This window comes from Colobus angolensis, unplaced genomic scaffold, assembly GCF_000951035.1.
Source record: "Colobus angolensis palliatus isolate OR3802 unplaced genomic scaffold, Cang.pa_1.0 Scaffold48, whole genome shotgun sequence".
Classification (NCBI taxonomy): Eukaryota; Metazoa; Chordata; class Mammalia; order Primates; family Cercopithecidae; genus Colobus; species Colobus angolensis.
The window spans coordinates 4,947,424-4,961,668 of record NW_012118265.1 but is presented as its reverse complement, the minus strand read 5'-3'; the positions used below and the strand labels follow the sequence as shown (position 1 = coordinate 4,961,668).

General features: G+C 40.6%; 1 protein-coding gene across 1 annotated transcript in view; it reads left to right on the top strand.

Moving 5' to 3' along the window:
* Positions 1-6,307: 6,307 nt before the first annotated feature.
* IGSF10 (immunoglobulin superfamily, member 10) overlaps positions 6,308-14,245 on the top strand; it is a 22,333-nt gene continuing 14,395 nt past the window's right edge. Inside the window, exons 1-3 of the mRNA XM_011958957.1 lie at positions 6,308-6,501; positions 7,835-7,964; positions 11,159-11,549. Coding sequence (XP_011814347.1) covers positions 6,308-6,501; positions 7,835-7,964; positions 11,159-11,549 — 715 coding nt within the window. The remainder of the gene's footprint in view (positions 6,502-7,834; positions 7,965-11,158; positions 11,550-14,245) is intronic.

Genomic DNA, 14,245 nt, shown 5'->3' with positions numbered 1-14,245 from the left:
GATGGGGTTTTGGTGTGAGTGTCCTTTCTGTTTGTTAGTTTTCCTTCTAACAGTCAGGACCCTCAGCTGTAGGTCTGTTGGAGTTTGCTTGAGGTCCACTCCAGACCCTGTTTGCCTGAGTATCAGCAGCGGAGGCTGCAGAAGATAGAATATTGCTGAACAGCAAGTGTTCCTGTCTGATTCTTGCTCTGGAAGCTTCATCTCAGGGGTGTACCCCACCATGTGAGGTGTGAGGTGTTGGTCTGCACCTAGTGGGGGTTGTCTCCCTGTTAGGCTACCCAGGGGTCAGGGACTCACTTGAGCAGGCAGTCTGTCCATTCTTAGATCTCAACCTCCTTGCTGGGCGATCCACTGCTCTCTTCAAAGCTGTCAGATAGGGGCATTTACCTTTGCTGAGTTTTCTGCTGGTTTTTGTTTAGCTATGCCCTGTCCCCAGAGGAGGAGTCTACAGAGGCAGGCAGGCCTCCTTGAGCTGTAGTGGGCTCCACCCAATTCCAGCTTCTGGGTGGCTTTGTTTACCTACTTAAGCCTCAGCAATGGCAGGCACTCTCCCTCAGCCTCGCTGCTGCCTTGCAGTTAGATCTCAGACTGCTGTGCTAGCAATGAGGGAGGCTCCGTGGGCATGGGACCCTCTGGGCCAGGTGTGGGATATAATCTCCTGGTGTGCCATTTGTTAAGACCCTTGGTAAAGTGCAGTATTAGGGTGGAAGTAACCGATTTTCCAGGTGTTGTGTGTCTCAATTTTCTTTGGTTAGGAAAAAGAATTCCCATCCCCCTTGCACTTCCCAGGTGAGGCGATGTCTCACCCTGCTTCAGCTCTTGCTGGTCGGGCTGCACCCATGGACCAGCACCAACTGTCTGACATGCCCCAGTGAGATGAACCTGGTACCTCAGTTGAAAATGCAGAAATCACCCATCTTCTGTGTTGCTCACGCTGGGAGCTGGAGGCTGGAGCTGTTCCTATTTGACCATCTTGGACATGTCCTTCATATATTTCTTATAAGCATTAAAGGAGGCCAGGTTCAAAGGTGAAAGTGATTTGTAAACCATATGAATCTACAGAAATATATTGTATTATTAAGCATGGCTAGAAAAAAGAGTGGTGAAACTTTTCTTTGATATGCTGTGGACTCTCCAAATTTTATAAATAAAAGCAGGAGGGAGTTAAAAAATATAAGGCTTTTTTTCTGTATTTTTGTAGAGATGGGGTTTCACCATGTTGGCCAGGCTGGTCTCAAATTCCTGACCTCAGGTGTTCCACCCGCCTTGGCCTCCCAAAGTGCTGGGATTATAGGCGTGAGCCACTGTGCCCAACCATGGTGGCATGTGCCTGTAATCCCAGCTACTCAGGAGGCTGAGGCAGGAGAATCACTTGAACCCAGGAGGCGGAGGTTGTGGTGAGCTGAGATCGTGCCATTGCACTCCAGCTTGGGCAACAAGAGCAAAAGTCTGTTGAAAGAAAGAGAGAGAGGGAGGGAGGGAGGGAGGGAGGGAGGAAGGAAGGAAGGAAGGAAGGAAGGAAGGAAGGAAGGAAGGAAGGAAGGAAGGAAAATGTAAGGCTTAAGAGCATTGGTTTTACAGTTTTAAAATTAATTCAGTATTGCATTTTGGCTCGGAATCATTTAGCATCTTTTATCCTCAGCAATCTCATCTGAAAAACTGGCATAATTTTAGCACCTACCTCATCAGAACATTTCCGAGAATTAAGCAATACATATAAAGGCTTTGACACATGTATACTCTAACTATAAAAGTAATTACAAATATTAGAATTGTTATTAAGTGGAGCAAATTGAACTAGAATTGGTGCCAAAATGACTCAGGTTTCTAATAATTCTGGGAGATGACATGAAAAGTAGAAAATACATCAAAGAAGAGCTCTGACATAAAACAATTGTAGAGATTTATCTTGTAAAAATTCTTAAGAGAAGCGAACATTCCAGTCAGGAGTTCACTTTGAAACTGATAGCAAGAAAATGATCCCAGGTAAGAAGCCTAGGAAAATAAGTTTAACATGTTGCTGTCATCTTTCTGTGGTTCATCCTAGTTGAGGTCTGGAAGTCCAGACCTGGGTTAGAAGTTGACTAAAGAATACAAAGCCATGAGGTTGGTCACCAAGGAGCTTTGGGAGAAAGATAAACTGTGGCTGCCAAAACCCGACAAATATGCCACATTTCCAAAGCTAGCAGCCAAGTTTGGACATCACATGTGAATTTTTAAATTAAAAGAATCTTGTCAGCTCTGCAGAGCTAAAGACCATGTTCATATACATGCTTTTAGGGTTACTTCTAACTCTGAGTCTCTGATTCTATAATTCTACTTCGGTAACTGACTTATTACTAACCATAAATCACATGAATGCTCAGCATGGGATATGGTGCATTACCCATGTTTAGCTAAGTGAGGCAGCCATGGCTTTACAGTTAAACATTCAGACCATAGGGTCAGACTGCCTGAGTTTGAATTAATGGCTTTTCTACTCACAAGCCGCATGGCCTGGAGTTGCATCACTTCCCTTTATGTACCTTACTTGTAAAATGGGAATAACATGAATACTTTTCCTTTTAGGCTTTTTGGTGCTATGGTGAGGTTGAAATGAGTTGGTACTTGTAAAACATCAGAAGTTATTTCACTCAACTAGCAATTCTCACATTGTAGCTGCATCAGCATCATATGGAAGGCTTGTTAACACATGGACTCCTAAGCCTCCTTCATACAGTTTCTGAATCAGTGGGCCTGGGATGGATCCCGCAAATTTTTGTTTTTAACAAAGTCCAAAGTAATGCTGATGCAGGACCCATGACCTTATCTTGAGATCCACTGCCCTAAAACATTCATCGCAAATTGTCATCAAAAGCTTAAATGCTATGTAACTACATGGAAGGAAACAAGGTCATTTTAGTTATGTTAACTCAGTGTTTATGAGTATTGGGAACCCCATCCAGATTTGCAGGAGATACTACATGTGGAGAAGTTGGTAGAGGCGATCTAATCCAAGCAGAAACAGTAGTATTTAAATCTGGTTCTGTGATAATGATTTAAAATAATTCCTCTGAGACATCTATATACAATGTAACATTATTCGGGAGTTAAAAAAAAAAAAGGGAAATATTGCCATTTGTCATAACATGGATGAACCTGGAGGACATTATGCCAAGTGAAATAAGCCAGAAACCAAAAGAAAAATATTGCATGATCTCACTTATATGTGAAATCTTTTTTTAAAAGGTCAACTATACAGAGATAGAGAATAAAATAGTGGTTATAGGGGTTGGAGAAATGTGGATGAGAGAATACAAAGTAGCATACATGTAGGATGAACCAGTGTATAGATCTAATGTGCAAGAGGACTATAGTTAATAAAATTGTATGGTATTTGGGAATCCTGCTAAAAGAGTAGATTTTAGCCGCTCTTGTCATAAAAACAAAAATGGGATAACTATGTGAGGTGATGGATATGTTGTTTCACTATAGTAACCATTTTCCTGTCTATATATAGCCAATAACATGTTGTATACCTTAAATATACGCAATATAATTTACTTACTTATTTTTTTTTAAAGAGGTTTAAAAAGAACATTCACAATGCAGGTATCACTGGTCATTAACGCTAACTTAGCTTTCAAATAGAACTTTGGGAGCCACAGGACCAAGGACAGCCTGCGGCGATTTGCGCAAACCCTTAAACCAAAAGGCCCACCTGTCAACAGGTGGAAGAGGTCAAGGAGGAAATGAACCGGCGGCCACTGAAATTGCTCTGCCACCCAGCCAGGACCTGCCAACTTGCTAGGAGAAAGCCCTGGGAATTTAAAAACAAGGAGGAAGAGTGAAGGCAAGGCAAATTAGTTTCCCACACGTTCGTAGACATAAAGAGGGGCCCCGTGGTCGTTTCTCATCCATGTGCTGCTGAGCTTCGGTCGCGTCCCCAGATACAGAAGTCGGGGCTCATCCCCGCCCTCGCCCCGCCTTCCTTCCTTCCCTCCCAGGGGTCCGGACCGGCCCTGCACAACCCCAGCAGCTGAGCCCCGGACCTAGCCTGGGCAGCTCGAGCCCATTGGGCACCAGGGCAAAGAGGTGAGCGGCTCGGCCAATCCTTCCCTGGAAAGGGCTGGAACCCCACGCTGGCTGGGGCTTAGCGTGGGAATGGAGCGAGTCCGTGGCTGCAGGAGCAGGCGCTGGGGCGAAAAAGGCGGGGAGGTCTGACGGTGGGGGAGGGAAGACGCGACCGGAGAAGGTGGGGGCATGAAAGCACACGACAATTCTTCAGTGACTGGTGCCAGGCAAAAAACACACATGGAGGAAAGACAATCAATAGATGGAGACATCTGTGACAGATTTGTCCAAAAAAGACAATTTGAGGAGAAGCTCTTGGGACTTTGGAGCAAAATGGAGTGATTAGTAATAGTTAATATTCAAGTGACAACTTTAAGGAGTACTAAAGTACACTATTGAGGGAGGAGAAAGGAAATTTAAAAACCTCCACTTAGCCTTTTGTTTCTGCAACAACAAGCATCATAATCAAAGAACGCTCCTGGATTCATGTGGTTATGGGTTATAGAACTTTGAAGCTGTGGAAGCGCCTCCAGGTCTCCCTGAAGAGCATTACTCCTGAGCTGTAAGCCAAAAGACTAAGCCTTTTTGCTCACTTTGGAGCAGAGAACTTTTCCTCCCTCAGGTTTGGACACAATTTTCCATTTCCTGGGAAGATTTTCTGTCTCTGCCTATGTCACAGGAGGATTCAGGACCTGAAAGAAGAGCTCAGGTATTGCCAATTCCTATTTCATTATGTACATTTTCAGGCTTAAGTTTGTGAGAATCCCTTATTCATATGTTGTTTTATGCTTTTGAGCCTCTCTTAAATAATTTGAATGTGAGCATACCCAGAACTTTTATTTAAGCTGAACGAGAGAATTACCTTCATCCTGCTGTTCCTTCCTTTGTTTATGTAATGATAAGGTGCAAATGCTGTCTCTAGCCATACAAAGCTTATTGAAAATGTTTGTAACCGGATGGCAAAAGTGGTCATATGATTAATCATATCTTAAATTTTAATTTAGACTAAATTATAATAATACATCCATCATCTTTTTATCTGTATGAAAATCCAAGCAGTTCAGCCCCAGTTTTATTTCTCAGTGTAGTTTGTAGCTAAAGGGTGGTTGTTGGTAGAGTCCAAAATCACGCTATTCCACGGAACAGTGGGATTTATTACAAATTATGAAGGTCACTTTGCTTAGAAAAGCACAATGAAGAGTTTATTTCAATCCTGCATTTCAGGAGAGAATTAGGTTTGAATTCCTGGGCTTGCCCCACATATGGGTAACAGATACCATTTTCTTTTTTTCTGACAAGCTGAGCATATTTCTTCCCTGGTTATGCTCCCCACCTCCTGTGGCAGCCGTGAGCTGGAGGGGGACCAAGGAAAGAGGCAGGGAGATGTCCTAAGCTGAGCAAAAGCAGACAGCATCACGCCTGCATGGGCTCAGCATGGCTCAAGCCCTCTCAGCTGGTCAGTCGCTGTGGCTTGTGGTCATTACTTGGCAGTGAAGTGTTCAATGTGTCTTTTTTATTTTTGGCAGGGACTTGAAAACCGGTTAGAAAGAGATTTATTCTCCCTTCCAGTGGATTATTACAGCCTTTAAAAAATGTTTCTGAAGAAGGTTTAAATAAAATGAAAAGACATATTATATATGAAATGATAAAATGTGTTACAAAATTAAGTTTGATCACATGTACACATATACATGTAAATGTATGTACACCTATACATATACACACAATAGACGAAAAAGGCTGGAAAGGAATACAACAAAATGTTAAGGATTATATAAGTGGTGAGATTGAATAATTTTTTTCCTTTTTACTGCTTAATTACAGTTTCCAAATGTTTTATGCACAGGTATTACTGTTATAATCATCTCTGAAAGTTATTCTCTAAAAGAATTAATGTATATAAAGGAAACTAAATTCTATATATTTTAGTTGTCATAATATCTTTCTTATGGTTTCCAGTTTCCCTTTTAATGAATGCCTGAGTAATAGGGATTGCTGGTTTTCATTAAGAAGTGAGAAGCCGTGAAGAAATTTTCACAACAGTAAATATCCCACTTGAATATAAAGCGCAGTGTGAGGCCAGCAGCATATGCTATGGTTTTGTAAAGAGTGCATTTGACCACAAAGGGTAGGAATGGAATCGCCGCTTATGACCCTTAAGGAAGGTCTCCCAGATTCCCAGAGTGACTGTGTGGTGGTCCTGGGACTTTGCTCCACCACTCTTTATAACTGTGAGGTGTGATGTTTTTTCAGGATGAAGGTAAAAGGCAGAGGAATCACCTGCTTGCTGGTCTCCTTTGCTGTGATCTGCCTGATCGCCGCCCCTGGGGTCAGGGCCTGTCCTCGCCGCTGTGCCTGTTACATGCCTACGGAGGTACACTGCACATTTCGGTACCTGACCTCCATCCCAGACAGCATCCCGCCCAATGTGGAACGCATCAATTTAGGGTGTGTGAGGCCCTGGGTTTCCTCTTCTCAAAGAGGGATCAATCACAGTGGTGACTTGTCCCTCAAACATCTATGACTTTGGGAGATGAATCACAATTGTTTTAACAATATTTCTTTTCTGAAATGAGCTCATGAGAATTTTGTTTGTTGGGGGCAATAAGAAAAATTTTCCTGGTAAACTTTTCTTAGGAGAAAGTTCTTCTAGAATTTGAAGTCCCTCTTGGTAGGTTGGGAGACTCATGATGGTAAAAAGCTTCATTCTGGCTACATTTTTGCTGGAAAATGGTATAGTTTCTGTTAACTATTGGGGTTACGATATATCATAAGAGATGGCAGGGTAACTGGAAGTGTCTGCCTATATAATAGACATATATATATATATATATCTCCTTTTTAAAGGCCCTTTGGTTTGTTTCCATACAAATTTATTTAAAATGGATGCCTAATTAAATTTGCAAAAATATGACAGTATTTTAAATGTTCATGAAAAAATGTGTGTGTCTGAAAACACATGTTGGAGTTAACATCATTTATTTGACATTAGTGAGCATGTACTATGCACTGAGGATACAGTGGTAAGATGTATTATTCACTTCTAGGAGGTGTGTTGATCGTTAAAAAGAGAAGATAAATATATGGTCGGTACAGTTAATAAAAACTGTAACAGAGCATACAAAGTGTCTTAGAGACAGTCACTATTATTAAGAGGTAACATTGTTTGTGCTCAGTAGGTGCTGGCATTGGGTTAAGCACTGCATCCATTTAATCTTCATAACCCCTTTGGAGTGGGTTCTATTATTTACATTTTATAGATGAGGAAACTGAGGCACAGAAAGGCTGCTGATTTTTACCCAGGGTTGCACAGCTACTCAGTTGAGCCTGAGCTCATAAATCATACCCAAACCAGAAGCCCAAGCCTGGGCTCCAGAGCCCAGGCTTCTTAACCACTGCTGACAAATTCCACCTGGGAGAGTGAGGGGATAGTGTCATGAAAGAATGGGCTGGATATTAAGTGTTCACAAATGGAAAAGGGTGAGGTCAAGGGTGTTCCAACCTGAGGGAACAGCATATATGTAACAGCTGGAAAATGAGAAGAAATGTGACAAGTTCCTAGAATGTGAAGTGGGCGATTGTAACTGAAATGGCAAGAACTGGGTAGAGAGTCGATCTTCTGTGGCATCTGGTGAATTTCAGTATTTCAAGCATTCGATTGTCTCAATAGAGCACAGTTATAAAGAGAGGTATTGGGTTTTTTTGTGTTTATTTTGGTTATGACATTTGAACTTTAGTTGACAGACTTAGCTTATGCCTAGAATGTCATTTTTTATTTCAGATACAACAGCTTGGTTAGATTGATGGAAACAGATTTTTCTGGCCTGACCAAATTGGAGTTGCTCATGCTTCACAGCAATGGCATTCACACAATCCCTGACAAGACCTTCTCAGATTTGCAGGCCTTGCAGGTGAGACCCATGGAGAGAGGGGGCAGGTTAAAGAGGTAAGGTGGGACCTGTGAGATAGACCTTCCAAGGCTGCCTATCTCTACACAATACAAAAATCAACATTCTGTAAATTAGAAGCAGACATCAATGGAGAATGTTAACTGATTTTTAATTGTGCAACTGTGTGTGGAAATTAGAATAATAAGAAAATTCTGAGGCAAGTTTTCTAATACCTCAAGAAAAAAAATGTCAGTACTCAGAGATGATAAACCTTCAAAATTTAATCCTAAAAGGATACTTCTAGTCATGTTTATCTGGGAATTGAATGTGGTTCCTAAAAATAATGACTATCTTAGATTATTAGCTTTATATAAATCAATGTGCTGTTTTCAGTTTCATTTTATTTACTTATTCGTGTTCTACCTTGTTCAAACAATTTTTTAAAGTTACAAGGACTCCCAAGAATGCATAAAATCATGCAAGAATGATCACAAAAGTAAGTGAGAAAGTATAATGCTAAAATAAGCCTAGAGGTAAGAATAAAGGTAACATGAGGAAATACATACATAGAGACCTTTATGTCTGCTATAAGTAGGACTTGAAGCTTTTGAGACACTAACAATACATGACATCTATTGAAATTAAAACTGTTCAGGAAAAGCACAGCCATGTATGATTTTAAGTCAGAAAGAAATGTCTTACAAAACTCCTTATAAAATACAGTGTCATAAAATAAAGTCAATAATATCCTTGTAAAAGGTAAAGTACCTGTGTTCATAGAGCCTTTTAACATATACCAGAGCTATGTAAAGGAGGTCATAACCATGGTGGAGAGCCATAGAGTATAATGTAGCTATGTGATTCTGCTGATTTAGTTAATCAGGCTCTATTTGGAATGTATGTCTTCGGAGGAATAGATGAATTGCATGTCCTTTATAGAATTCTCTACATATATTTATTCTCTTGACCAAATTTTCAGTGGATATTGAGGAACATTGAGTTGGAGATTGAACTCCCAGGTTACATTTGGGGCAAAGCTCTTCTATGTTACCAACGTATTTTTCCTTTTCTTATTAGGGGTCTTGGCATTCTAGAAAAGCATTTTCGACAGATATGACAGTTCAGGCCAAGTCAGGAAAATATGATGAGAAATTGTGTTTCCTAGCATTTCTTTTTTCTTTATGGGAGAAAGAGTATGTTCAACTTATAATTGGAAAGAGAATTGGAAATTACCTGAGCACTATTGAAATATTCAAAATTATTTTAATTGCAACTCAAAATTAGTCATATTACTCATAACCAAAAAGTAGAAGACACCTCTTAATGTCCATCAACCAATGATAAAGTGTTGTGCATGTATACAGTAGAATACTCTTCAGCAAAGAAAGGAATGAAGAGCTGATACATGCTATGAGAGGGATGGGTCTTGAAAACATTTTGCTAAGTGAAAGAACCCAGACATAATGCCACAGAGTGTATGATTCCAATTATATAAAATGTTTAGAATAGGCAAATCCATGGAAACAAAGCAAATTAGTGGTTGTGAAGGGCTGAAAGGATGGGAAAAATGACTGCTAGTGGGTATCAGTTTTTATTTTGTGGTACAAAACAAAGTTTATTAGAAACTTTAGGCCAGGAGCAGTGGCTCACCCCTGTAATCCCAGCACTTTGGGAGGCCAAGGGGGGATGGATCACCTGAGGCTGAGAGTTCAAGACCAGCCTGACCAACATGGAGAAACCCCATCTCTACTAAATAATACAAAAAATTAGCCAGGCGTGGTGGCACATGCCTGTAATCCCAACTACTCGAGAGGCTGAGGCAGGAGAATTGCTTGAACCTGGGAGACAGAGGTTGTAGTGAGCCGAGATCGCTCCATTGCACTCCAGCCTGAGCAACAAGAGTGAAACTCCATCTCAAAAAACTTTATTTAGAAGTTTCTAACCGTGGATATGTTTGCACAACTCTATGAATACACTAAAAACCAATAAACTGTACAATTTTTTAAATTATTTTTTGAGACAGAATCTTGCTCTGTCACCCAGGCTAGAGTGCAGTGGTACAATCTCAGCTCACTACAACCTCCGCCTTCCAAGTGCAAATGATTCTCACGCCTCAGCGTCCTGAGTAGCTGAGAGTACATGTGTGTGCCACCATGCCCAGCTAATTTTCTGTGTGTATATGTGTTCTTAGTAGAGACGGGGTTTCACCATGTTGGCTAGGCTGCTCTCGAGCTCTGGCCTCAAGTGATCTGCCCACCTCAGCCTCCATGTGGTGGGAGCCACCATGCCCAGCAAGCTGTACACTTTAAAAGGTGGATTTTATGGCATGTGAACTATAGCTCAATAAATTAAAATCAATAGTCTGTCTTATGAAAAATTTATGTTTAGGAAATCTTAAATTTACTTGAAATACTAAGATTAAGAAAAAGTTATAAAATTTTCAACCATGGAAAAAAGTAGAGAGAATAATATAATGAACCCTAATGGACCAGTACCCACCTGCAATACTGACGGGCTCATAGCAGATGTCTTACCTGCACCCCTACCCACTACTCTCCACTCCATTCAATTATTTTGAAACAAATCCAAATTTTCATAATATTCATCTGTAAGTACTTCAATATATATCTCAAAACTAAGAAATCTTTTTAAAATAACCACAATATCATTTATATATCTTAAATTTTAACAATCATTCATGACTGGGCATGATGGCTCATACCTCTAATCCCAGCACTTTGGGAGGCCAAGGTGGGCGGATCACCTGAGACTGGGAGTTTGAGACCAGCCTGGCCAACATGGTGAAACCCCGTCTCTACTAAACTATAAAAAGTAGCCAGGAGTGGTGGTGGGTACCTGTAATCCCATCTACTCAGGAGGCTGAGGCAGGAGAATTGCTTGAACCCGGGAGGCGGAGGTTGCAGTGAGCAGTGATCACACCACTGCACTCCAGCCTGGGCGACAGAGCAAGACTCTCTCAAAAAAAAAAAAAAATTATATAATTCCTTAATATCAATACGCAAATGTTCATGAGTGTTCTAATTTCTCTGATATTGTCATATTTAATTTGCAACTAATTTGAACTGTGATCCTAAGAAGGTATACAAATTGCATTGAATTAATTTCAACATAAGTTTTGTTATTGATAGGACTTTTCCCTCATGTGAAAATTCCTTTGACAACATAAATATGTTCTTTTTTTTTGCAATTCATAGGTCTTAAAAATGAGCTATAACAAAGTCCGAAAACTTCAGAAAGATACTTTTTATGGTCTCAGGAGCTTGACGCGATTGCACATGGACCACAACAATATCGAGTTTATAAACCCAGAGGTTTTTTATGGGCTCAACTTTCTCCGCCTGGTGCACTTGGAAGGAAATCAGCTCACTAAGCTCCATCCAGATACGTTTGTCTCTTTGAGCTACCTGCAGATATTTAAAATCTCTTTCATTAAGTACCTATACTTGTCTGATAACTTCCTGACCTCCCTCCCTCAAGAGATGGTCTCCTATATGCCTACCCTAGAAAGCCTTTACCTGCATGGGAACCCATGGACCTGTGATTGCCATATAAAGTGGTTGTCTGACTGGATACAGGAGAAGCCAGGTATCTATACTGTTTATTTATTTATTTTTTTGTCCCAATTAAATGGAGGAAATCTGCTTGGAGGTGTTATATTAGGAAGTGGAGAGGCCAGGGTAATTTAGGAGAGAAAATAATATCTCAGAAATAATTCAAGAATAATGAATTATTTACACATCATCTGTGGCCGTATTTTGGCTACTGTGGCAGTCAGGTAGTGTCAGAGAACTGTTTCACAAAGCCCAAAAGTCCTTGCTCTCTGGCTCTTTATAAAAATGTTGCTGATCCCTGGCTTAGAGAATAAATCTCATGCTCCTTAGGCTACAAGCCAGGTCTTCCTAGTGTGGTGCTGGCCTATCCTCAACCTCCTTTCCCTCCTCTCCAACCCTCAGCCCCGCCTATCCCAGGCACAAACGCACTTTTTGCTCTTAACAACTCTGAACAACTTTCTGCCACACTACAAGCTGTTTTACCCCCTCACAGCTGCTGCTGCCCCTGCCTGGAGCCCTTCCTTTCCTTTTCTGCTTGATGGTTCTCAGCCAGCCAGCACACTGCTGGGCCCTTCTGAGAAGTCTGGTTGCTTCTCCACCCACCCCATCTGCATCAGAATAACCATTTCACCACTTGGGTTGTTTGCCTATACTTCCATTCTTGAATGGATAACATTTGGTTATAATTACTACTATTAGAAGTCTTTTGCTTTTCCAGTATCTAATTTATCTTTACCTGTGGTCTTAATATGTCCTAAACTTACATATATGTATAAAAACACATATATACATTCATACATACATCATATGTACATATACATATGCACACACATGTAATCACACACTGCATACTGACAGTCAACAACAGATGGCATGTATGATGATCCTCCCATAAGACTTATAATGGAGGTGAAATAAAACTATTGCCTAGTAACATTATAGCCATCATAAAGAGGTAGTGCAACATGTTACCTTTTCTAAGTTTAGATACATAAATAATTAAAATTGTATTACAATTGCTGACAGTATCAGTAGAGTAATATGCTGTATGAGTCTGGAGTCTAGGAGCAGTAGGGCTTTACCATATTGCCTAGGTGTGTAGTAGGCTATACTATCTAGGTTTGTGTAAGTACACACTCCATAATGTTTGCACAACAAAATTGCCTAATGATGCATTTTTCAGAATGTGTCCCCGTTGTTAATCAATTCATAACTCTATATATGTAAAATAATGAAACCCCCAGGGGTTAACATCTTTCAGTCTTAATAAGCAAGTGTTCTCCTTTTGACTGAGATGACTTAATGATAATTTTTACAAGACCCATGCATCAGTCATATCAACCTCTTATGCTTTGAAAATTTTTCATCGATTCCAAGAGATTCAACAGTTGTTCATGCCTTCAGTTGCCTCACTTGGCATGTGGTCGGCAATTCTTTTGCACTGATCTCAGTAGTTAAATGTAACACTCCTTTATCTACGTGTGGGTATTTTCTATTCTTTGATTCTGCAAAGCTGTTGATGCAGCATTTCTATAAAATGAATCTGTGGCTATTTCTCTAATGAGCATTTATTTCATGGATATGAAATTTATGTCTTGCTGCTCTGTTTCCGTTCTTTTCTACATACTTGACAACCTGTTTTAATGCTAAATCATAGTGTTAATTAAAACATTTTAAAGGCAAATTTAATATATGTCATAGCACCGATACATGTAATACAATGGAAAGCAATATAAATATCTATGACAATCTTTATAGGTGTAAAGCTGTGATAGCTACACTGATTGCCAATTTGTCAGCTGTTACTGTAAAACATCTTCAGTTGTAAGGCACATCTCAATTTATAAGTTGAAATGTGAAAAAACAAACAGAAAAACATGGTCATAGAATTAGGCACTTTTTCTGGCCTGCCTGTCTGCTTTTCTTCCTTCTGCTGATCTTTCCTGAGCATCCATTGGCTAGGGCTGGGGACATACAGATGAACAAGAATGAAGTTTATAGTTTCATAGGAAGACAGATAAGTAAACAAGTCATTCTAACAGTGAATAATGAAAAAGTAGGATAGGAGAAGTGAAAGGTACCAGGACACTATAAAACAGGGAGCTCACCCAGAAGAAGTGCTGTTCAGACTGGGTTCTGAAGGATGACTGGTAAGGACTTGGGTCATGATGAAAGACATCAAGTGTACAGGACATGGAAGGAACAGCGTATGCCAGAGCCAGTTGAGCATGGCAGGGTTGAGGAATGGAAAGGATTTCCATGGGGCTGGAACTGAGTGTGATGGAGGGAATGGAGGTGGCGTGGTCAGGTTTGCATTTGAGGCAAAATACGTGATGTCCAAGGCCTGCTAACTCTGGCTCAGTGCAAGCAATAATAAGCATGGTGTGAGCATATTCCATGATGAGGTTTCATTAAGCCAGAAGTCTGCCATGTTGTCTTAGCCCAGGGTACTGATAAGTAGGTAAAGGAACACAGCTTGTTGGCAAGTGGGTGATTGGGAGGCAACTCTTTTTTTTTGAGACAGAGTTTTGCTCTTGTTGCCCAGGCTGGAGTGCAATGGCACGATCTTGGTTCACCGCAACCTCTGCCTCCCAGGTTCAAGTGACTCTCCTGCCTCAGCCTCCCGAGTAGCTGGGATTACAGGCTTGAGCCACCGCGCCCGGCCAGCCATGTATGATTTTAAGTCAGAAAGAAATGTCTTACAAAACTCCTTATAAAATACAGTGTCAT